This window comes from Pipistrellus kuhlii, unplaced genomic scaffold (genome assembly GCF_014108245.1).
Source record: "Pipistrellus kuhlii isolate mPipKuh1 unplaced genomic scaffold, mPipKuh1.p scaffold_m20_p_7, whole genome shotgun sequence".
In the NCBI taxonomy this organism is placed as follows: Eukaryota; Metazoa; Chordata; class Mammalia; order Chiroptera; family Vespertilionidae; genus Pipistrellus; species Pipistrellus kuhlii.
Window position 1 is genome coordinate 39,295,743 of NW_023425573.1, and position 22,184 is coordinate 39,317,926.

Here is a 22,184-nt window from a genome sequence, read left to right on the forward strand (position 1 = left end):
TCCATCCTAAATAAATATTCAGTTGTGTTTTAAAGCCTTGCCTAATGGATCTTTTCCACTTAAGTGAGATCTAATCATAATTAAAACAAAAGGTACTTTGTCACATTGGCATTCTCAAAGGTTAGCAATATATAAAATAACTATGCACAGTACTGTATGATGCTCATAGTCCATATTAAAGAGTTAAGCACAATACATTCAGTGCTACCATTTTTGTCAAAATATTAGCATCTCATGTAAGTTACAATGTACAACTAAAATTGCTATAATATCCTATATAATAAAGAGGTAATATGCAAATTGACTGTCACACCCTCACAAGATGGCTGACTACAACCAGGCCTGCAGGGGGATTAGTAAGGGACAACCAAATGACTGGACAAGCAGGCTGCATGGGGGCGACCAGGCTGGCACGGGGGGTGGGGGGGGGCAGTTAGGTGTGACCAGAACAGCAGAGGGGGCCAGTTGGAGGAGACCAGGCTGGCAGGGGGGCAGTAAGAGGTGACCAGGGGGTGGGGGCAGTTAGGGGCAACCAGGCTGGCAGGGGGAGTACAGTTGGGGGCGACTAGGCTGGCAGGGAGGGCAATTGGGGGCGACCAGGCTGGCAGGGGGGGCAGTAAGAGGTGATCAGGCTGGTAGAAATGGGGCAATTAGGAGTGACCAGGCTGGCAGAGAGGGGGCATTTGGGGGCGACCTGGCCGGCAGCAGGGGGCAGTTAGGGGCGATCAGGCTGGCACACAGAGGCAGTGAGGGGCTATCAGGCCAGCAGGTGGGGCAGTTACAGGCAACCAGGCAGGCAGGCAGGTGAGCGATTAGGAACTAGTGGTCCAGGATTGTGAGAGGGATGTCCAATTGCTGGGCTTAAACTGGCAGTTGGACAACCCCTGAGAGGTCCCAGATTGGAGAGAGTACAGGCTGGGCTGAGGAGGACTTCCCCACTCCCCTGCACACAAATTTCATGCACCGGGCCTCTAAGTTAAATATTACAAAATGATTTTTGTACTTTACTCGCCTAAACAATTATCAATACAAACAATAAGTTGACTTGAACTAGAGGAATTCTTCATTTTGAAAATATAAAGAAAGACTTAAGCAGAATTGTGTATAAGCAAAGGAAGAGGAAATCAGAGTGAAAATTTACTTTGTACAAAGTAATGAACAGCAAAAAACTAAAGCTTTGTTAAACCAGAAGGGGTTCTATGAGATGCTCTCTAAGGAATGTTCTGTCAAAGCCTTTACATCATATGATAGCTAGCTAGAGCTGTTACCAGTGACATAGAACTCCTTGTTGAGGATGTCATGTCAGTCTAATATCAAGTAAAACTTTGAAAGGCTGTACAGAAAACAGACTAGCCCGGCCACACATCACATATGGGATTATTATTTATTAAAGGCATCTGCAGACATATAAAGTAAAATTACAATATAATCCAAAAGCCTGAGAGATAAACTGATCGAGAATGGAACAAAGGAATTAAGAGGCATGATTCCCCAATAGAATAATTGCCATCACCTAAATTTTAGAGATAATTCTGTGATTGAGAAAGTGAACTAGAAACCTAATGAAATATAATTTCCTAATCTGAAAAGTTAGAGAAATACCAATTTTATAGCCTTTTATATTTATTCGTGAATTACCATCAGCTCCAATATAAAATATATATATTTTTTAAATCAGTCTTTATTGTTCATATTATTACAAAGGTTCCTCATTTCTTCCCCCCTCCACCAGGTTCCCACCCCACCCTCCGCCCCCTCCCCATCCCCCATTGTCCTCATCCATAGGTGCACAGTTTATGTTCAGTCTCTTCCTCCCTCCCTTTCCCCGATAGTAAATCCCTTTTCAGATAGTAAATCTGTTACTTAGCATTTTCTCATATCAATAATACCTCCACATGCCCAATGATACACTTCACACAAGACATTTCCAAATAGGTCAACCAGTCTCATCCAGGCCCCACCCAAGGCACTCACAGATCAACACTCCAGCGCTATACTAACTCAACACATCCAGATCTAAGCCTTCATCACTTGATTTAGCAGACCCTCAAGTTCCCGCAAAAGTTTCCAGCCATGTCTGAGAGGCAGCTGTGGGGCAGGGGCAGGCGAGGAGCAAGCTGTTCCGGGCCTGGCTGCTCCGGGCCTGGCCTCTGTTGCTCTGGTTCGTTCCACAACCAGCTGCTCTGGGACTGGTCACTGCCGCTCCCGTCCAATAGAAAAATTTTTTTTTTATATATATATATTTTATTGATTTTGTACAGAGAGGAAGGGAGAAAGATAGAGAGCTAGAAACATCGATGAGAGAGAGTCATCGATCAGCTGCCTCTTGCACACCCCCTACTGGGGATATGCCGCAACCAAGGTACATGCCCTTGACCGGAATCGAACCCGGGACCCTATCCATTGAGCCAAACCGGTCTTGGCCCAATAGAAATTTTTGACATTTAGAAATAGTGACATGTTTTGGTATCATATTTGATAATGTCTAATATATCTCTTTCATCTCTTCAAATGTACTAATCTTAGGCAGTTTTGGCTATCTCACACATCATGCATTTCCTGTGATGTTTCTTCTTTTTCTCTTTATTCTTTCACTATTATCATGCCTGCTCAATTCGAGTTAATTTTGTTTCATTATTAGACACTATTCTTTTTCAAAGCCATTATATTTAGAAATGCTATTATTTTATTGGCAATGGTACCAATTAATAAACAATATCAATTACCTTTCCCCTATATAATCTGGAGATGATTTCGTGGAAGTCTTAGTTTTCTACTCTTGTGTGTGTATGTGTGTGTGTGTGTGTGTGTGTGTGTGTGTGTGTATATATATATGTATATATATATATACACACACATATAATGAACATACTCAGCCCTCTTGAAAATTAATATTTAAAATGAGTTCAAAGGAGACAATGTATGCACTAAGATTAAAACGGTATGTATATCATCTCATTAAAAAAGAGAAAATTTGCCTTAGCCGGTTTGGCTCAGTGGACAGATCTTCGGCCAGCAGACTGAAGGGTGGTAGAGTCATAGGTTCAATTCCAGTCCAGGGCACATGCCTGGGTAAGCTCAATCCACAGTAGGGGGCATGCAGGAGGCAACCAGTCAATGATTCTCTCTCTCCCTCTCCTTTTCTCTCTGAAATCAATCAATCAATCAAACAAATAAATGAATGAATGAATAAATAAATTTCCCTCCCTGTTAACCTTAGAAAAACTAATTTTGCATTCATTCTCCAATAAGAACAAATAACCCCTAAAGATATTTAAATACCTATTTTCTTATTTTACAAGTTATTAAAAATCTACACTTTAAACAGAAGTTAGCATACTATCATTAGAACTTTTCAATACAGTGAATAACATCCTTAATTTTTAAAAATTGAAGTACAATTGACAATAGTATATTAGTTTCAGGTATACAACATAGTTTGCAACAGAAATATACCTTACAAAGTGATCACATGGTAAGTCTAGTATCACCTGTCATTACACAAAATTATTACCATACTACTAACACTATTCTCTAGCTGTGTATCACATTCCTGTCATATATTTTATAACTAGAAATTTGTACCTCTTATGCCCTTTCATCTTTTTCCCTCCCACTTTTCCCCACTTCCTTATGGCAACCATCAGTTTGTTCTCTGTATTATGAGTTTGTTTCTGTTTTGTTTGCTCAGTTGTTTTGTTTTTCAGATTCCACATGCAAGTGAAATCATATTTATCGTCCTCTCTCTGACTTATTTCACTTAGCATAATAGCCTTTAAGCCCATCCATGTTGGCACAAATGGTAAGATGTCATTCTTTTTCATGTATGTATACCATGCCTTCTTTACCCATTTATTGATGAACGATTAGACTGCTTCCATATTTTAGCTATTGTGAATAATGACACAATTATAATAGGAATGCATGTTCAAATTAATGTTTTTATTTTCTTCAGATAGATACCCAGGAATGAAGTTGCTGGATCACATAGTAGTTCTATTTTTAGTTTTTTGAGGGATCTACACACTTTTCCATAGTGGCTGCATCAATTTGCAATCCCACCAACAGTGCAAGGGCTCCCTTTTCTACATGTCCTCACCAGTACTTATTATGTATTGTCTTTCTGAGGTGACATCTCAGATAGCTTTGATTTGCATTTCCATTATGATTAATGATGTTGAGCATCTTTTCATGTGTCAGTTGGCTCATATCTTCTTTGGAGAAATATCTATTCAGGTCCTCTGCCCAATTTTTAGCTACATTGTTTTTTGATGTTGAGTTTATGAATTCTTTATATAATTTAGATATCAGACATATCATTTGTGAATATCTTCTCCCAGAAATTAATGATGTAATCACTAAAATGTAAATATATTATATACATAAAAATAATATATAGTATCAAATAAAGAAATTGAATGTAATTATTTTTTTTTATTTTGGGGAAATTTTTACTATGATAATGTTGAAGAAGGAAAAAAAGCCTTCACTTAAAAATACCACTTGCTTATCAGCAAAAGAATACTAACATATTTGTATAAAAACACAGAAGTTTGAGTATTTAAAAAATTAATTCAGCCTTAAAGATAAATTTAGGCTAAATAATCTTTAATACACACTTTTTTTTTTTTTTTTAAGGTAATAGTATTTCTAAAAAGAAAGTTTTGATTTTTCTTTGTTTTAAATATATTTTTATTGGTTTCAGAGAGAAAGGGAGAGGGAGAGATAGAAACATCAATGATGAGAGAGTGTCATTGATTGGCTGCCTCCTGCACACCCACCACTGGGGATGGAGCCCTGCAATCCAGACATGTGCTCTTGACCAGAATCGAATCTGGGACCCTTCAGTCCGCAGGCCGATGCTCTATCCACTGAGCCAAACCAGCTTTGGCTAATTTTTCTTAAATGAAAGGAGTTATGTCATTTACCTCCAATGACAGTATTGCTTTGATTTGCAATTTTGGTTCTATATACAGAACAGTTTTGGAAAGCACATCTCAAATTCAAACTGAACCTCTTGTGTCTTCTAATTATTAATGATAACCTGATTACTTAGGAATAATTAGTACCAAGTTTCAGATTATCTAGCTCTCTTGCTCCTCTTTTTCTGGTCCTGTTTTTAGATACTCATTACTTCTTTGTAAATTCAATTAGAAGGGATCAGGTACAACAAAGATAAAACTTTTCAGTGTATTTATTTTTTTAAAGGTGTATTAAGAGATTCTCCTAAGAAGGACATGTAATTTCCTGGCCTAAAATAAGGATTCTAAATAAAGATTTTAACCTATGTTTAATCTCATTTCAGCTGTCACAAGAAGTAAAAAAGTATGATGTTATTAAAAACGTGCTATTATTGTGTGTGTGTGAGAGAGAGAGAGAGAGACAGAAAAAGAAAGAAGAGGGAGAGGGAGGGAGGAGAGAGGGAGAGAAAGAAGTAATAATAATTTTCCCAACACAATTTTTGGAGCAACCATCAATGTGTTCTATGAGCATATTTGTCTTTTAAGATTCCACATATAAGTGAGATTATATGATTATTTATCTCCCTCTGTCTTATTTTACTTAGCATGATGTCCTCAAGGCAGTGAAAAATTTATTCTTGATATTTTAGGCATTATTATTTTCTATCTTTATCAGAACTAGTGAATTAATAGAACAGAACTGGGCTATGTAATTGTACTGTTGAGATTTTCAATTACTGAATGGGAAATTAAGCACAACAGAAAGGTTTTATGCTATACTCCAGTCATATATTAAAGTTTGCTTAAACAGAAAACATTTAAATTAACACGTCTACTTTAATATAATTAGCATAAAATCTGTTAACTATTCAATATTAAATTAATCAAGTGTATAGTTGAAATATGGTAAAGAAAAATTTTCCCTCAATTTACAACAATTTCTGTACCATTTAGATCTCAAAATATTAAGACAAACTTCAACATAACTATTTAGAGTCCCTCTAAAGCACCTGGGCACTAAATGTATTTTATTTTTAAAACTATTCAAAGAAAATTACTATACCTGGATCCCACTGGGCCATCTCCAGAGTCTTGGCTTCCAGCTTCACTTGGTGTGCTCACAGATTTGGAGGATGGAGACAACGGAGGAGGGACTAGATAGTGAAACAGACAGGTATCCGCTGTTACTACACGGAGAGGTTGCTCAGCTTATGACGTTTCAAAATTAATTTAACATGAAATAATTAACAAAAAAGGAAAAATAACGGCAAACCAAAAAACAAAATACATGAATGAAAATGAACAGTAGAAAGAAGAGGAGAAAGACAAAGTTAACAATGCATGCTGACGATCATGCAATTTCTCTGGCAAAATGCATTTGGGCTTTATATTTTTTTAAAAGCAAGGTTACAGAAGGATGCATCTTTGTCTCAGCCAATACCAAATGTGGGCACTAATTTTCAAAGGAGAGCATTCCTTCTCCCCTTTCTAATTTTCCACCTTTAAGATCACCAGAGTATAAATAATACTTATAATTGCTGTCAATATCAAAACTCTAGAATATGCTTCAAAAGTTATTAACTCTGGTTTTCTGAGATTTATTTTTAAAGTTAATTTTTACTTAATACTTCTTTCTTTCAAAAACTTCTTAATCGATTTAACTTTCCCCCACCAAAAAATAAAAGCCAATTTAGAGAATGACTAGCTACAGGAATGACTCCTTTAAAATGTCCATTAGCTTCCAGCAATTTGGGTGAAAAGTGCAAACAGGCCATAAAACAGCATGCCTTCTGGACATGACGCATAACATAAAGTGATGCATGCAACTGAAACAAGGCAAGACTTATGGTAACTTCCTTACCCCAGTATTCAGAAAAAACTGAAGTGTACAGACAAAGATACAGACACCCAAAATATTCTTAATCCCTTCTTATAAAAAAATACACATTTTTCATAATATATAAAACAAAGAGCAAATGCTTTCCCCTAAACTGTCATTTATAACATCCTATCCCAACAGTTGAGCGTGCATATTTCATGCTTTCACATTTGTAAACTTTTTGATTACCATTGCAGGGAGTATAAGAGGATCATCACTGCCATCTTCTGGTTAAATTTTACCACAACTGCCCCCAACCCCAAGAATCTTTTAAAAATAATTTTATGTTGAGCTGTAAGCCCTTCTTTTACTAGTCTACTGAAAAGAAGGTATATAGGAACTAAAGAAATATGTACTTAATTAAAAGTCTGTGTTTTTTAAAGTCACAGTCACTGAACCTTTAAAATTATGTTAAATGTTTATACATGCTGCAGTAGAAACAGTGGGTTTGCTAGTCTAACAAGTTTAGTATGACAAATTACATCTTAAACATAGGTGCACAACTGAACACCTTATTTTTTCAGTGGCAAATCCTATTGGTAACCAGTAAGATTAAAAGGGAAAAAAATCATAGCTAGAATGTTTCCTGAGATAGTAATGAACTATTACTTAAATTCCAAAGGACTTTAAACGCAAAATCAACTTTGTGATTAAATCTCTCAGAAACAATGATAAAACCAAATCACTTTCATATACAGGGTGTCCCCCCAAAATGTATGCACACTTGATCAGCTGAATTTTGAAAACAAAATGTAGTTTAATAAACACTGCCTTTATTCAGTGTATATATACATTTTGGGTGGATACCCTATAGTTGGCATGCAGATAGATAGCACTGTGCTAAGTGCTACATGTATGACTCAAAGTAAGTAAAAATTACTTGTATCTGAAATAAAAGAACATTAATATCTCTTAACTACTCTTATGTTATATTTCTTTATCTTTTTGTCCATCTCTCACTATAAAACTTCCCTTAAGATCTAAATAAAGAGCAATATCTAACAGTGGTTTGCCACTATAAGCACAAGTACATGTTTATTAAGTCATAATGGGGCAATATAATGTTTTGATATTAGAGGTTTTCAAAGGAGAAAGTTTATATTCTTTTTTTAAAAATATATTTTTATTGATTTTTTTTACAGAGAGAAGGAGAGAGGGATAGAGAGCTAGAAACGTCGATGAGAGAGAAACATCGACCAGCTGCCTCCTGCACACCCTCCCCCGAGGATGAGCCCGCAACCAATGTACATGCCCTTGACCAGAATCAAACCTGGGACCTTTCAGTACGCAGACCAACACTCTACCACTAAGCCAAACCGGTTTCGGCAGAAAGTTTATATTCTTTAAATTACATACTTAACTTTGTGCTTAGAAAAATAATTTTTCTAAGTAATGTATTAGAAAGATTAGAAGAAAATAGTAATATTCCTCTCCATGTAATTATTTGTGATGAATTATAAAATTCTTTTTCAATGTAATATGTTATTTCCCCTTTCTAGTGACTTCAAATATCAATCAATCCACTCAATAAGTTCAATAGTATCTTTCTTGGTTAAGACTACATTTAAAATATATATAGAGCCGAAACCGGTTTGGCTCAGTGGATAGAGAGATGGCCTGTGGACTGAAGGGTCCTGGGTTCGATTCCGGTCAAAGGCATGTACATTGGTTGCGGACACATCCCCAGTGCGGGGTGTGCAGGAGGCAGCTGATCGATGTTCTCTCTCATTGATGTTTCTAGCTCTCTATCCCTCTCTCTTCCTCTCTGTAAAAAAAATCAATAAAGTATATTTAAATATATATATCTATATATCTATATATATATATATATATATATATATATATATATATATATATACATTAAAAACCTGAAATGGTTTCTGCCGATGTTTCTCTCTCATCTATATATATATATATATATATATATATATAGAGAGAGAGAGAGAGAGAGAGAGAGAGAGAAGCCAAGATGGTGGCATAGGTAAACACTTGAACTTGCTGCCTCACACAACTACTTCAAAATTACAACTAAAAGACAAAACGGACATCATCCAGAACCACAGGAAGGCTGGCTGAGTGGAAAAGCACACTGAGACTCAGATGAGGTGTGAAAGTAAATGCGGAGGGACGGAGGCAAGTGTGTGGAATGGGCTGGCAACTGAGGACATGGTTGTCTTTTTCAATCGAGAGGAAGACACAAGCTCCCGATTGCTCTGAGTGCCAGTTACGGGCAAGACTCTGGGGACCCAGACTCATACTGAGGAAACTGGCCCCAATCACCCTGATCACAACCTCCCTCAGCCTCTCCCACTCCCCAGCTAGCCAACCTCTGGCAGCCCCTTCCTCCAGCCAGCTGGCCTCAACTGGGACGGGATGAGTTGGCACGGATCACAGGCCAGGCTGAGGGACTCCACCTGTTTACGAATTCGTGCATCAGGCCTCTAGTTCTCAAATAAAATACTAAAAAAATCTAGCAATGTGTAAGAAAAATAGTATCTCAAAGCTACCGTAAGTTGGTTTTATTGCAAAATGTAAGTATGCTTTTACATTAGAAAACATACCAATATAAATATATCATCATATATAGTTAAAGGAAAACAAAGCATATTTTCATCTCCAAATATGAAGAGACCTATGAGGTTATGAAAATATTTTGACGGCTTTAAAGAACATCCACAAATTCTATGTGAATGTGGGCTGGACTTAGTGACTCTCTTGCAATGGACAGAATGTGGCAGCAACGATGCTGTGGGACTGCCAAGGGTACGCCATAAAAAGGACAGCTTCCTCCTGGCTCTCTTCCTCTCTCAGATTGCTCACTCTGGGAGAGCCCAGCTGGCCTGCTGCAAGGATACTCAAACAGTTCTGTGGAGTGGCCCGCAGAGGGGTACTCAGCCCTCCCTTGCCAACACCAACTTGCCAGCCATGGGACTGAGCCATCTTGAAAGCAAATCCTCTAGCCCCAGTCAACACCGCAGTTGACTACAACTCTAATATCTTGACTTCAACCCCATGAGAGTCCTGAGATAGAACCACTCAACTAAGCTACTATTAAATTCCTGGCTGACAAAAACTGAGAGATAATCAACGTTTATTATTGTTCTGGCGCTAAAAAAAAAAAAAAAAGCCAACCTGATTAAAAAAAAAAAGAAATAGAAAACTTAAATAGACTAAAATCATTAAAAACCTGAAATGGTGAAAGAAAACAAAATAAAACTCCTGTTGTCCACCACCCCTGAGGGAATAAGTTATAATCCCAGGCAGCTTTACAGTTCAATCTTATCAAATTTTTAAGGAACAGGTAATACCTATCCTTTACAAGTTGTTCTATAAAACAGCAAAAGGGAAATCTGTACAATTTATTTTAAATGAGAATGGCCACTTAATATGGACAGTACGAGAATATTACAGCAAAGTCCTAAAACACACACACACACACACACACACACACACACACACCCTTATCTGCCACTCCTTGGAAGTGACTATTAGTAATTAAAGTGAAAAGTTAAGCATGTCTCATGCTTTTCTAACAGAAAATGCAGTTAGAATAACCACCTAGCATTATTTATGGAGAGAAAGCTCCCCTTTATAGAATGAGACACACAGTATAATGTATGTATATGAAACATATACATATAGATATATGAAAATTTGAAAAATGTAAACACATATAGGACAGATCAAAAGGGTGTATGTGAAAAATGCAAAAGTATTTAATGCAAGACTGGGAAGAAGAATGGAGATGAGATATAAGGGAGAAACACACACACATATGCACACAACTAAAGAATGATCTTCAAGAACTGATGATGGAGGTGGGCAATAAATTAATAAATACGTGCAAGTGAATGCAGTTAAATGGATGTCTTACAAAGAACAGAAAAGGGGGGAAAATCCTACAGGAAATAAACAAAAGCCAAAGGCTCAGAAAAAGAAAAAAAAAAAGATTATTCAAAGACTAAGCAACTAATAAGAACCTTGGTATTTTTTAAACAAGAAAAGAGTGTTCCGATTCATTTACTTTTAAAATCACAATATGCAACATAAGCTTATTAAACATTAATATATTTCAATCTTCACACTCTACAATAAGAAAAAGGCAAATGAGCTGAAAGAAATAACAATTAAGCAGACCATGAGAGAAACCAGCTTTTTCATCTTCAAACCTTTTAGAAATATCAGCTCTAAGGACTATTTTGTTGTAGTTTTGCAACAGGTATACAGCAGTTACTATCTTTGGTATTTGTTCCCTGGACTAGATGAATTCCGCCCACAAGCTAACCCTGAAATTTTAGGTCCCTAAAGGACAATGACCATGTCAAACTAAAATACCATGTAAAAGCACCCAGCTCAAAATTATTTTAAGTAAGCACGTAATGCTTTCTGATATGTAACTAGATTATCCTCAGTACTGCTTCTATTTCAGCCTTTTGGTCTAGCACTGCTATCAAAATGAAGAACACAGAAAAAGAATGAGACTAGTCAGATCACTGCCAAAAGGATGTACTAATATTCTTTTTCTTATTACCACTGAGAACAGAAGGCTATAAGCTTCTCCTTCCACTCCTATACTTGTGAATACTAATATACCTTTAGAATTTTGATTATCTACACCTCCATCTAACCTACAGCAAGAAATGTAGAATTAAAATTAAAAATCACAGTCATCTTTAAGGTTAACACAGAATGGCACAGAAAACTTGATCAACAAATATTTGTTGAAATAAATTACTGATTTAACAAGAAAAGTTAATTGGTAGTTCATTTATATTAATAAACATAATTAACCTTGCAGCTCTCCTAACAAAATAACCATGTATTAGCACATCTGAAAAAAGGCAATTCCAAATAAAGGATGAGATCAATAATTTTTAAGATACACGAATAAGAAAAATATGCAAAATATATTGTCAACTCACACATCTTGGGTACATCTGAACTGAATGGAATGTATGTCTCTAATGAATGGATATATTCTTATCCTTACCAATGGGGGATTCTGGAGTTAGCCCCATGCTTTGAAGCAATGCTTCAGCTTCTCTTCTTTTTTTTTCAAGATCTGATTCTTCTTGCACAGGAGCAACTGCTTCCTTCTTCTGATCAGTCTAAAATTTTTAAGTTAAAAACTTAAGTTTATATATGGTACACACCATTTGTTTGCAAAACACGTATTTTGAATAGACATTATACTAATAAAGTGAAAACCATTCTCAACAGAGTTCTAGTAAGCAATCTTCAAATGGTATGTACTAACTTGATTCATTTTTTATATAGAATCAAAGAGCTCCCACAAAAATTTTCCTAATAGGTAAATTCTAAATGTACAGTCAACTTCTAATTATCTACAGTATTAAATTGCTAACCACAGTTAGGAATTGTGAAACTCTCTCCTGTGGCATAAAAACTTAGACATAAATACCACAATACTATGAAAAAAAAAAATGGAGTTATTTAAAAGATAACAAATTTTAACTAAATGGACAATTTGATTTATTGAAAACAGTATGGTACCTCAAACTTCTGTATGAAATACTCATTGTATTTATGCAACTTTATGTAAGAATATTTATAAAAAATGCATATGGAGAAAAGCTTTACAGTTGTTTTTTTAACTATAGCTATTAACCTATATAAAAAAAGCCCAGCAATTGAATGGCAGAACGACCGGTCAATCAGTTGCTATGACACAAATTGACTACCCGGGGGGCAGACACTCAACACAGGAGCTCCCCCCTGGTGGTCAGTGTGCTCCCACAGTGGGAAGGCTGCTAGGCTAACCCGGATGAGCAATGCTCCCACAATGGGAGCAGCCACTCAGAGGGCGGGTTTACAGCTGCTCAGCTGACTAGGATGAGCGGCTGTTCCTGCTGCAGCCGCTTGGCTGACCAGGATGAGCCACGCTCCCACAGCGGGCCAATCCACACAGGCCATGCCCCCTCACCAGTGCACAAATCCTGTGCACCCGCTTCTAGGTCATGATAAAAATATGGCTGGGTTTGGTAAAATTCACTTTTGTATAGTTCAAAACATTTTTTAACCCTTTGCACTCCGCTGTCCCCTCTCAGGGGACATCGGAATTCTAGCATATCACTCGGATGTCCCCTCTCAGGGGGGACATTGCAGTTTATTAGTGATTACGGGGAAGTGAGTTAATTCAACGCACGTGTCCGCCGCAAAGTAGCGTCGAGTAGCTGGTAGCCAATGTCCAGAATGGTTCGGAGTGCAAAGGGTTAAATTAAGTTTTTGTTGAGTTTTATTTAAAACATTTATAATTTTAGCAAAATCTTCCCGTTAAACTAAAGAAATCTCTAAAGAAACCTCAATACTCTCAGATCATCCAAAACATTTCAAGTGAATATTAAGCCTTCTGGGAAAAGTTATATACAGTATTGTCCCCTTATCCACGGTTTTACTTTCCACGCTCTCAGCTACCTGTAGTTAATCTTGCTCTGAAAATATTAAATGGAAAATTCTAGAAATGAGTAATTCGTACGTTTAAATTGCATGCTGTTCTGAATAGCATGATGAAATCTTGCTCTGTTGCACTCAGTTCAGCCTGAGATGTGAATCATCCCTTTTTCCCAGTGAATATGCTAATCACTTGTAAGTCACTTAGTAACAGTCTTGGCTATTAGATCGACTATCATGGTATTGAAATGCTTGTGTTCAAGAAACTCTTATTTTATTTAATAACTAGAGGCCGGTGCATGAATTTGTGCATGGGTGGGGTTCCCAGGGGACTGGGGGTGGTGGTGCTAGGACATGACTGGCTCTCTGAGTGGGTGGTGGGATGCCCTTGCTGGCCCGGGATCCGGATCCATCCCACGGATGTTGGCACTGGTTGTCAGGAACCACCTGGCAGCCGCTTTTGTACTGTTTCTTCCTTGTGGAGCATCTAGGGAAAAGAAGTGGCTGTGGTGCCTAAGGCCAACTTCCAGGAGGCCAGCGGTGCTGTCGGGATCATGCTGGCAGAGTTGGTCCATCAGTGCCTAGCCCATTCTCAGGAGATTGGACCTGCAGGACTACTGAGGGAGTGAGTTACTGCTGCTGGGCTGGTGAGCTGCTGGGATGGGTCAGTCAGCTGAGCAGCGCTCCCATGTGGGAATGCACTGTCCACCATGGGGCAGCTCCTGCATCAACTGGTCAACCAGTCATTCTGGTTATTTGGTCTTAACAGTTGCTTAGGCTTATATAAACTAGTGGCCTGGTACATGAAATTTGTGCAGGGGGTGTGTGTTCCTCAGCCTGGCCTGTACCCTCTCTAATATGGGACCCCTCAGGGGATGTCCAATTGCTGGTTTTTGTCAGATCTTGTGGGACCAGACCTAAATCAGCAGTTGGACATCCCTCTCACAATCCGGGACCACTAGCTCCTAACCACTCACCTGCCTGCCTGCCTGCCTGATTGCCCCTAACTACTTTGCCTGCCGGCCTGCTCACCCCCAACTGCCACTCCCTGCTGGCTTGATCACCCCCACCTATTCCCCCTGCAAACCTGATCACCCCCAACTGGCCCCCTGTTGGGTTGCTTGCCTCCAACTGCCCTCCCTGCTAGCCTGATTGCCCCCAACTGCTGCCCTTCCCTGCTGGCCTGATCATCCCTAACCACCTCTGCCTCAGCCATACTACCATGGCTTTGTCCAGAAGGACATCTGGAGGGTCTCCCGGTCTAATTAGCATATAATTCTTTTATTAGTATAGATGAGTGGCTGATCTGGTCAGTTTGGTTCAGTGGCTAGAGTAGGGGTGTCGAACTCAATCAGAGAAGGGGCCAAAATCTAAAATCCAGCCTAAATCGCGGGCCGAATGGTTTACTGAACAGTCATAAACTGTCATTGTGATGGAAACGCAGCGGAGTGCAGTGATGACAGCGCGGTGCGGGCCACATTGCAAGGCCTGGCGGGACGGATTTGGCCCACGGGCCTTGTGTTTGACACATGTGGGCTAGAGCATCAGCCTGTGCTCTAAAGGGTCCCAGGTTTGATTCAGGTGTAAGGCATGTACCTCAGCTGTAAGATCGATCCTCAGCCCTGGTTGGGGCACATGCAGGAGGCAACCAACCTATGTCTGTCTCTCACATCAATGCTTCTCTTGCTCTGTCTCTCCCTTTCCCTTCAACTCTCTCTAAAAATCAATGGAAAAAAAATATTCTTGGGGGAGGATTAACAACAACAACAAAATAATAATAATAATGTCTCAAACCACATTTGTGACACCGGCATTTCGGATATGCCAAAGAGAAGCCATAAAGTGCATCCTTTAAGTGAAAAGGTGAAAGTTCTCAACTTAATAAAGAAAAATAATTGTACGCTGAGGTTGCTAAGATCTATTCTATGGTAAGAATGAATATTCTATCTGTGAAATTGTAAAAAATGAAAAAGAAATTTGTACTAGTTTGTTAAGAGAACACATTCACATAACTTTTATAACAGTATATTATTATAATTGTTCTATTTTTATCACAGTTATGGACTGCATTATGTTTCAGTCAGCAATAATCCAGATATACAACAGTGGTCCCATAAGATTATAATGGAGCTGAAAAATTGCTACCTCCTAGTGATGTCATAGTGGAATGCATTAAGCATGTGTTTGTGGTGATGCTGGTGTCAACAAACCTACTGTACTTTAAGTCAGATGAAAGTACAGCACATATAATTGTGCATAGTACATAACACTTGATAATAATAAGTGACTATGTTAATGGTTTAAGTATTTACTATACTTTTTATCATTTTAGAGTGTAATATTTCTATTTATAAACAATGATTTTACTGTAAAACAGAATGCATAATACACTGGCAGGAGCCTTCATACATCTCTTGTATTTACACATTTGTACCATGTATTTACACGCATGTACTATGCAGACTATGTCATTTTGGTTTGTACAGTAACATGCTTGTGGCTTAGGAGCAATAGGCTGTACCATATACCCAAGGTGGGTAATGGGCTAAACCACCTAAGTTTGTGTAACTATATTTGCACAAGGATGAGACTGCCTAATGACAAATTTCTCAGAACATATTCCCACCATTAAGTGGTGCCTGAAATCTCTTACTATGCCTAATTTCTAAATTAAACTTTACCATGGGTCCGTATGTATGGGAAAAAACATAGTATTTATAGGGTTTGGTATTATCTGAGGTTTCAGGCATCCACTGGGTGTCTTGGAACCTTATCCCTTGAAGAAGAAAAGGCTACAGTATACCTCAAATGCTTATTTTGACCAGAGAGTCATACAATTGTCTGCAGTGAATTTTGTTAGTCATAATATTCTATGATGCCACTTTAACTTAAAAAATTCATCAGAAAATTTCATCAAAACAGAATTAGTCAAACAGGCTATATTATCAAGTTGACACTTTACCTATATACACATATTATAGACTCATTGTTTAATATTATCACTTGTAATGTTTTAAAAACTTCAAATGAAATATATAAATCATGTAACAGATAGCCCTTAGAGGCCACTTATGACTGTTTCTTAGAAAACAAAAACCAAATTTGCTCTCAACACTTAAAGGCTTAAATTTATAGATACTACTTTGTAATGGCTCTGTCAGTCTGACTCATGTTTCTACCAGATAATTTGTGTTTTTTTTCACATTTCATGGACTGTTTTTTGTTGTTCTTTTTTTTAAATAAACTTTTATTGTTCATATTATTACAAAAGTTCCTCATTTTTTCCCCTCTCCACCAGGTTCCTACCCCACTCTCTGCCCTTTCCCCACCCCCCATTGTCCTCATCCATAGGGGCAGAGTTTATGTTCAGTCTCTTCCCGCACCCCCCACTCCTCTTTTCCCGGAGAATCATCAGTCCACTTCCCTTCCATACCTCTTATTCTATTATATTCAACAGTTAATATTGTTCATCAAGTTTTTTTAATTCCCTTGGTTTTTAGATTCACTTGTTAAAAGTTATGTATTTGTTGTTCATAATTTTTATCTTTATTTTCTTTCTCTTCTGAAAGAACCCCCTTCAGCAATTCATATAATTCTGGTTTGGTGGTGATGAACTCCTTTAGCTTTTTTTTTTATTAGTGAAGCTCTTTATCTGGCCTTCAATTCTGAGTGATAGCTTTGCTGGGTAGATTATTTTTGGCTGTAGGTTCTTGCTATTCATCACCTTGAATATTTCTTGCCATTCCCGGCTGGCCTGAATGGTTTCTGTTGAGAAATCAGCTGACAATCGTATGGTTGCTCCTTTATAGGTAACTACCTGTTTCTCTCTTGCTGCTTTTAATATTCTCTCTGTCTTTTGCTCTTGGAATTTTAATTATGATGTGTCTTGGTGTGGTCCTCTTTGGAATCCTTTTGTTTGGGGTTCTGTGCGCTTCCTGGACTTGTAAGTCTATTCTTTCACCAGGTGGGGGAATAGTTTCTGTCACTATTTCTTTCAGTATGTTTTCGGTATCTTGCTCTCTCTCTTCTTCTGGGATCCCCATAATTCTGATGTTGGTTCGCTTGAAGTTGTCCCAGAGGTTTCTTACATTATCTTCAACTTTCTGGATTCTCTTGTCTTCTTGCTTATGTGGAGGAGTACCTTCTGGCTCTTTATGTTCCAAATCTTTGACTTGATTCTTGCGATCTTCCATTCTGTTTTTAGGACTGTATAATATTTTTTATTTCAGACAATGTATTCTTTATTTCTTGTTGATCCCTTATCATTTCTTGTTGATCCCTTATTTCCAGTTGATCCCTTTTCATATCCTCATAGATCTTATCGACCTTTCCTAGGAAATTCTTGAAAAACCTTATAAGCGTGGTTTTGAACTCTATATCCAGTCGCTTTTTGTCCTCCATTTCTTTTGTTTGTGATCTGTTTCCTTGTCTCAGCATTTTCGCAGCTTCCCTGAGTTGGTAGCTTTAAAAGTCTCTGTGTTCAGCTTGGATGGGGCAGAGTTTCAGGGTGAAGCCTACAGCCTTGGCTTCCGTCAGCCACGCCCTATGAGGCTCCTGAGTCTCAGTATTCCTCAGGGTCCTTCAGTACTCGTTGCAAGCACCTCTGAGAGAAAGGTGCCCTCGAGTTTCGCCTTCTGCCAAACAGTCTAGGCTCTCCCCCAATGAGCCCGGAACTGAAGTGGGGTTCAGAGCAGTCTGGAGCTTTTGTCTCCTTCCCACTAGGGCAATCTAGCAGCAGAGTCAACAGTCCGTCCTCTGCGGGTAATGTGCGTGCCTCTGGGACTGCCTTTCCGCTCCCCTGAGTTTCCACCTTACAGCACAGACTCCCTTCTTATGTGTCTGGGTCCCTGGGTCTCGCCCAGAACTGGGGTTCACTGCTGTCGGATCTGGGGTTCAGCAAAGTCCGGAGCTTTTATCTCCTTCCTGCTAGGGAATGCCAACCAGGCACTCAGCCTCCCCCTCCTCTCCAGCTTTGTCCTCTCCACATGCGCAGAGTGTCTCTGTACCTTAGGCTTTTACAGCTCCTCTGCTTTTCCTTCTGGTTTTCTCTTTCGTTCTCATTGTAGAATTTCTAGTCAGTCCACTTTCCTGTAGTTCTGGGTAATGTCCATTTTGTATTTTAGTTGTATTTTATTGAAATTGTTGTGTGAGGCTGCAGTTAGGTGTTACCTATGCCGCCATCTTGGATTCTCTCCCAGATAGCTTTTAATGAAATAACTAAAAGCTCTAACTCACTTATAATAATGTATCACAGAAAGGTTCAGAGAACACTAGAAAATTCTTCAATTATAGGCCTTCACAGTATCATTGCAATGACACATATAAATCACATCATTAATTTTTTTTTACTACTATTTTTATTTTTCCCCTAAGAGATTCCTGTAAGTCTTGACTATTTTTTAGGCTATCACATAGAAAAACTTGGTACAAATGTCACAGGACAAATTACCTTACATTGGCCATTTAAAACATATCTGTAATATCTCCAGCTCAGGGTCAATGTACATTTTCAGTTCATGATTAAATGGTGATGCCAAAAATCAGAAGACATAAGTACCTGGTCCACTTTTATCAAACCCATAACTCGGTAAAAATATTTCAGTGACTATATTATAAAAGGTCAGTGGCTATAATGCTGTAATGCCTGAACATGCCTGAACAACCAAATGAAGGGTCACCAGAAGGTATATGGAGCACCTCTCAGACCCTCCCCCACAGCCCACAGGCTCCGATCACAGGCTGGCAGCCGGCAGGTGGGCGGGGCCGCGTGATATCGCGCAGTCGGCCTCTAGTTCATGATAAAAGGAGATAAAAACAAATCCCCTAACCAATTAAATATTCTATTATATATTTCTCTTTGTCATTAATACTATCTTGACAGATTATTAGCAGTTCAGGCTAGTAAAACTTTCAGGTAAATAGGTTCAAAATCTAAACTAAGTTATATACTGTAGATGCCATGTTTTATGAGCTGATGCCCCTTACTTTATATAATAAATTCCTAGAAAACTAAATACGTTCGTAAGTTGAACTTTTATAAATTAAAACTTAGATATGCATAATTCTACATGAAATATTTTTACTTAGTTAAAAAGTTATATTTTAATTGACCACTTTTGATCAGTTTTATCATTTCCGGTACTATCTGTGGTTTCACACATCCACTGGGGGTCTCGGACCCCACAGATAAGAGACCTATTGTACATCTCAAATTCCTATATTGACTATTACTATTACTCATGCAACTGTCTGCAATGAATTTTGTTAGACCCGATTTCTTTAGTCAGATTCACTTGTAGTGCTATATTTTGCAGTCACAACTGCTAGACTTTAAAAAAAAAAAAAAAAACTATTCTGAAAGCTTTTCATAAAGGTATTAAGTACTTGAAATAAAATCCAATTATTTTATATTGTTTATTTTTAAAAATCATACATACTTCCTTCTTTTTCCTTTCTTCTTCTTTTCTCTTCTTTTCCTCTCTGATTTGGGCCAGCCGCTGCTTCTTACGTTCCAGCTCTGCCTTTAATTCACTTTTGTCCGACATGTTTATGACCTTAAGAAACATGTAATCATATACAATCATTATTATACTGGTAAAAGCAGCACTCTTCAAAAATCTGTCTTCAATAAATGTCTCAAAAGGCCATGTAGTTCAATGCTATCTAAAGAGATCATGCCAGGGGTCCTCAAACTTTTTAAAGTGGGGGCCAGATCACAGTCCCTCAGAGAGCTGGAGGGCCAGATTATATGAACTACTAATTCCTACTGTAACACCTCGGCTGCGCTCACTGCCCAAAAAACCTGGCGGGCCGGATCAGACTCCTCTGCAGGCCACATGTGGCCCGCGGGCCGTAGTTTGAAGACGCCTGATTGTAGCCCTAACCAGTTTGGCTCAGAGGATAGAGCGTCTGCCTGGGGACTGAAAGATCCCAGGTTCAATTCTGGTCAAGGGCATGTACTGTGGTTGCAGGCACATCCCCAGTAGGGGGTGTGCAGGAGGCAGCTGATCGATGTTTCTAACTCTATACTTCTCCCTTCCTTTCTGTAAGAAATCAATACAATATATTTTAAAAATAAAAACAAAAACATGTAAACTCTAATTTTAAAACAATGGAAGCTTATAAATTACTATGATTTAAAAAACACTATGAACAAACGTATTTAAGAAATATTATTGAGCTAGCACATTGCTCTTTGATGTTTACATGCCCAAATGTTAACACAATACCTGGGTCTTAAAACAGAGGACATGGATTGGCATTAAGAAGCTTAACAGGCTACACGATACCAGAATTTTTCATTCATTCCTAGAAATTTGATAAAAACGACGTGTGGTCACACACAACAGTCCCGTAAACTCTAGAAGTGCAATGTAATAGTAGTATTTTGGACAAGCAAAACACAAAAATAACCACCATTTGCTATCAAGTATACTTAGTTACAGTAAATGCATGCTTAGTCAAAGCCCAGAAACAAAGTCCTGCCGGCTTAACTACATCCAGCTGACCGGCCCGCGCATCCTCCCCGGAGCCCGAGCCTCACTGACACTCTCTCACACACACACACACACACACACTCTCTCTCTCTCTCTCTCTCTCTCTCTCTCTCTCTCTCTCTCTCTCTCTCTCTCTCACACACACACACACACACACACACACACACACACACACACACGTTCACTTTCTTAAAACTCGAGGAAGGAAGAGAATGTCTCTGGGATGCTGGGCTACAATCTCCGCGTTTAGGTTCTTCCCAACGCACAAAGGTGAGGGGAAACGTAGCAGTGACTTTTACTGATAACATGAGCCAGGCGACAAGGAGTCCCTTCTCCTCCCCGGGGGTCACGGCCAGGAGGGCGCGTCCGGGATGGGGCGTCGGAGGGGGCGGGGAGGGACCGGTGGGTGCGGGGCAGGCCCCTCCGAGCCACCTCTGGAGCGGCCACAAAGCAAGGACGTGGCCTCCCGGCCGGCCTTCCGGAGTCCCCGGGCTCTCTCCGCCGCTCCGCCCCGCAGCCGCCGGCCGGGCGGCGCTGTCAGCAGGAACTCCCAGGCGCCCTTCGCGTCCCGACGAGAGACCCAGCAGACGGGAGGGCCTTAGGGGGGGACCGTTCACCCACCTGTCAGGTGGCGGGAAGGGGAAGAATCCGCCCGCCTGCAACTTCCGACAACAACGTTATTCTCCTTCTGCCGTGACACCGAGGTCGCCGCCGCTGCCTCCGCGGCCACTCCAGGCACACAAAGAGGGCTGGGCGGTGGCCGCTACGGCGAGCGCTTCGGGACAGATGGCTCCGCCAGAACGAAGTCGCTCCCAGAAGGAAGGGGTGGAGCCCGGCCGCCGCGGGGAATGGCAGCCCTTCCGCGATGTGCCTGTGTAAAGCAGAGGACAAGGAATGAAACAAAGAAGGCCCAGGAGCCCGAAGCGTTTCCGCTTTACCCAAAACTAAGGCTGTTGCTAATATCTTCGTCCTGGATAAGCATCCTCCCCCTGGCAAACGGACAGGCACGACTCAGGAAAACTACAAGCCCCAGCGCCAAGAGAAACTTGCTTGGGGCGAGCAATGCATTCTGGGAGCTGTGGTCCATGGTGGTCGAAAGGTATGCTGGGACATGTAGTATTTCCTAGATTTGCGATTCCCTACTTTGAGGCCTTCTTCTTCCTTCAAAACTCCCACGAGAAGCTTCCAGCGCTTAATGTATTCAGTCTGCTGATCAGTGCTCCTTGTGTCTTAAGATCTTGGACTCAACATTGGCTGAATTTTAAGAAGGATTTTCCAGTGATGAATCTATATGGGTTGCCCCCCACAAAATGTATACACACTTGAACAGCTGATAACTCAATTTTGAAAATGAAGTGCACTTTAATAAACGCTGCCTTTATAATTATTCAAAGACGTATATACATTTTTGGGACAACCTATATATTGCACTGCACA

General features: G+C 39.4%; 1 protein-coding gene across 7 annotated transcripts in view; it reads right to left on the bottom strand.

The window, feature by feature from the left end:
* The window catches only part of DYNC1I2 (dynein cytoplasmic 1 intermediate chain 2), a 48,731-nt gene extending 27,223 nt beyond the window's left edge, over positions 1 to 21,508 (bottom strand). For 3 of the 7 annotated variants that reach the window (XM_045575244.1, XM_045575242.1, XM_045575241.1), the window contains exons 1-5: positions 21,369 to 21,508; positions 19,689 to 19,914; positions 11,831 to 11,948; positions 6,823 to 6,840; positions 6,025 to 6,115 (exon numbers count right to left, since the gene is read on the bottom strand). In XM_045575244.1, the coding sequence (XP_045431200.1) occupies positions 6,025 to 6,115; positions 6,823 to 6,840; positions 11,831 to 11,948; positions 19,689 to 19,835 (374 nt within the window). In that variant the 5' untranslated portion in view covers positions 19,836 to 19,914; positions 21,369 to 21,508. The remainder of the gene's footprint in view (positions 1 to 6,024; positions 6,116 to 6,822; positions 6,841 to 11,830; positions 11,949 to 19,688; positions 19,915 to 21,368) is intronic. The other 4 variants (XM_036421898.2, XM_036421895.2, XM_045575243.1 and 1 more) reach the window with 3 other exon arrangements.
* Positions 21,509 to 22,184: the final 676 nt, after the last annotated feature.